The 3,673-nt window shown below is 51.2% G+C and overlaps 1 protein-coding gene across 1 annotated transcript; it reads right to left on the minus strand.

The window, feature by feature from the left end:
- Window positions 1-929: 929 nt before the first annotated feature.
- Window positions 930-2,802, minus strand: LOC123087795 (uncharacterized). Its single transcript, XM_044509907.1, has 2 exons — window positions 2,462-2,802; window positions 930-2,051 (listed from the first exon to the last, which is right to left on the minus strand). The coding sequence occupies exons 1-2, from the start codon at window positions 2,690-2,692 to the stop codon at window positions 1,107-1,109; spliced, it is 1,176 nt and encodes a 391-aa protein (XP_044365842.1). The 5' UTR covers window positions 2,693-2,802; the 3' UTR covers window positions 930-1,106.
- Between the last annotated feature and the right edge of the window lie 871 nt (window positions 2,803-3,673).

Raw genomic sequence — 3,673 nt, forward strand, 5'->3', positions numbered from 1 at the left:
TATCTCATCGTATAATCTCGAGCAAAAGGAAGCCACACCTTCAGCTATTGTTGCATTTATCAATGATGAAATTAAGCTGCTTGGGGGGGGGGGGGGGGGGGCTTTCATTGTGTAATTAGGCCGGATAAAGAGTGTCTTGTACAACATGAGGTTTTTTTCTCCTTTCTATGGCCTTGCCATATCACTGTAATTTGCACACTTTTCTCACTTGTTAAATGCAAAGGAAGATCTCTTCATGGTTCTCTATCACAATCCATTCTTGCAAGCACCTCGTTCTGCATGATTATCAAACTATAGCCAATATTTTTTTTGGATGAAAGGGTCTTTCCTTGATTTCACCAAAAGGAAGAAAAGATTTCACTACAAATTTTGCAACTTGACACAGCTGACACTACCCAAAGTTTCAGCAATTCGCAAAAAAAAAATATCAATAAGTACAAAGTCACCACAAACGTCTTGTAGTTGACAGAAACATCGTCTCCTACCAAAAGCAAATTGTCGGAAAGGCCGGAATAAATCCAAGAAAATCCAAAATGTTCTTTTCCAGTGAATGTTGTTTGGCGACGCCAACCAACACGTACATATACCAAGTGTTGGGAGCTCCTAGGTTTTTCTGTACCAACGCCCGTGACAGTACATCTCAAGCACGGTACTAAGTCTCAGTTATATATATTGTTCTTAAGAGAGTTGTATTAAGACTTTAAGAGTGATGCAAACATTGTGAATTCGTGTACTCTTCTCTTTCCACCCGGAGCTAGCAGTCATGCATCAATTGCAGCCATCAATTGGGAGATCGGATATATATGCAGGTAACCTGTATGTATTGAAGTACATTCAGGCACACATTGCTGGACTGAATTAGGCCATCCACTGGACGTGTCAGGTAACTGAATCACAGGACTAAGAAAACAGTGGCTGCTTCTCACCCATGAGGATTAAACGACAGCTTTAAAAAAAATCAGTTTGATCTAACGGCCGCACACAGAGTTAAAACAGTACAGTACACACACAAGAAATATGCTACGGACAGTTTGTACATTGCAACTCAGCACCAAAACTGGAGCAGACTAAGCTGAGCTAACTACTAAACCTATGAGAGTCAGGCACTACGACATCATCAGTGACTTGAGCGACCGGGCTTTCACAGGCTTCCTCCACCTCTTCTTGAACGGGCCCTTCCTCTTGGTGCCGCAGGGTTGTTTGCCATTGCAGCCAAGCGCTTCCTCATCGCTGCTCTCCTCGTCCCAGCCTGCGATCCCAGTGGTGCCGTCGTTGCCCGTAGGCTTGTTGACTACACGTACTGATGCCGCTGCTTCTTGATGGTTTGAGTCATCAGCTTGTTCCTGACCTGCACTAAAATTAAGTTGCATTTCGGACGGTGCCTCCTCTTTTGGTTGTTTAGCAGGCAGTGGAAGTTCCTGCATGCCATCATCACTGCTCTCCTTGTCACAGCCCACCATCCTAGCGGTGCCAGGCTCGTCGACGACGTGTGCTGATGGCGGGAGCACTGATTGATGGTCTGATTCATTCACTTGTACCTGACAAGCACTAAAATTAAGTTGCATTTCAGATGGTGCCTCCTCTTTCAGAGATTCAGCAGGCAGAATAGGTTCTGGCACGCTGTCGCTGCATGACGTGCGGCGCTTCTTGGTGCCGGGGCCGAACCCCGCATAGTAGTAGAACCCCTCGCCCAGGTCGATGTCGGGCCTCTTTCTACGTGGCTTGTCGCTGACGGGGGGCTTCTGGTCCAAGTGGTACGGGCAGTAGGAGTTGGGCTCACTCGCGGGCCGCTGGCAGCACCACCTCTTGCCGTCATTCTTCCGGCACCTCCACACTCCTTTCTGCACTTTGAACCCCTTATTTGGCTTCGGCTTCCTCTCCATCTTTTCCACAGCTTTGTGCAGTTTCAAGATGACCCCGTCAACCATATCTACGGTCAAGTCTTCCTCCTCCTTGATGGAGCCAGTAGGCATGGTAATGCTTGATGGGAAGAGCCAGCTACCTCGCCAGGAAACACTCATGAAGCAAGTCTCCACGAAGAGCTTCTCCACCTGAATGAGATGGTAATTCGGAAAATAAACGTTAAAGAACGAAAAGAGCTAGCTGCTACTGCTACTGATATTGCTGAACTGAAATGGGGGGCGGGTTGGTAGGGCTCACGACCGACAGATGAACTTGCAGCCCGATTAGCCGCCGCGCCGCCGCCAGACGATCACAGATTACCGCGAGGGAGCTAACTGACGCGCCCTACGGCTAGACCTCGACCCCGCACCACGCGGGTTGGGGGAGCGGAACCCTAGCGACATGGTCCAGACCCCGAATGGTAACCTCCGCAGAGGCGAGCTAGGTAGCGAGGCGGGCATGCTAGCTGCTACAGAGCGTCACGGGAATGCTACAAAGCTGCGGCCAGGCGGGAGAGCACGGGGCAAGGAGCGAGGGGGTCGGGTGGTGAGGAAATTACCTGGGGATCCGAGAGGTCGAGCTGCGCCATGAGGTCCCATGGCGACCGGCTGAGCTCGCAGCAGGGCTCCCCGCCGGAGGAAGTCTTCGGCCCCACGAACCCGGCGCCGGATTCGTGGGCTGGGGCTGGGGCTGGCGGCGGGGGCGGGGGCGGCTCGATTCGGGGCGGCTCCGTGCAGGAGCCCGAGACGGCGGAGCCAAGCAGGCGGGAGGCGGACCTGCGGATCCGCATGGGGGCCGGGGAGGGGCGGGGCGCGAGGGGAGCTCGGGATCTGGAAGGATAGCGAGCAAGGTAGGGTTTGAGATTTGTGTGAGAGGCAGCAGCAGGATGTCGATACGAGAGGAGGCCGCTGGAGAGGACGAAGGCTTTAGTGTCACTTAGACCTGGCCATGGGAAACCCGGCCCGGCCCGATCTAAAAAAGCCCGACCCGGCCCGGCCCGACCTTGCCCATGGGCCGGGCTTTGGCCTGATTTTTAGGCCCGATGGCCAGGCCGGGCCGGGCTCAGGCCTGCCATATTTGCCATTTAACAAAGAGGCCCGGCCCGTGGCCCGAGGCCCGTCGGGCTTTTTGACTGATGGGCCGGGCTTGGGCCTGAAATCTAGGCCTGACGGCTGGGCCGGGCCGGGCTCAGGCCCAGGTTTTTTGCAACGGGTTTTGTTTAGCCCGGCCCGGCCCGACATTTGGCCAGGTATAGTGTCACTGTGTGAGTTCGAGCAAGGGCCCACTCGTCAGTCAAGCCGCCGATTGTTCACAGAGGGAGTGCTGGACACGTGTACGGCCCAAACTTTTTGCGCACACCTGATTTTTTAGGACACCGATAAGTACCGAACGCTCGGAATTTTATCATGCCAAAACAATTAGTATTTTTTTTTGCAATTTACTCCCTCCGGTCCTTTTTACTCTGCATATTAGGTTTGTCCGAAGTCAATCTCATTCAACTTTGACCAAGTTTATATAAAAAATTATAGACATTCACATAACAACACCAATATCATTAGATTCATCTTGGAATATATCTTCATATTATATTTATTAGATATTATAGATGCTAATAATTTCTAATATAAATTTGGTCAAACTTAGCAAATTTTGATTTTCGGCAAATCCAATGTGCAGAGTAAAAAGGACCGGAGGGAGTACTAGCAAAAGGGCGCGTGTGTTACAGTAGGAGGGAAAAAAATCAAAATCTCCAATGACAATGACCACATTT

Source organism: Triticum aestivum, chromosome 4A (genome assembly GCF_018294505.1).
Source record: "Triticum aestivum cultivar Chinese Spring chromosome 4A, IWGSC CS RefSeq v2.1, whole genome shotgun sequence".
Taxonomy (NCBI): Eukaryota; Viridiplantae; Streptophyta; class Magnoliopsida; order Poales; family Poaceae; genus Triticum; species Triticum aestivum.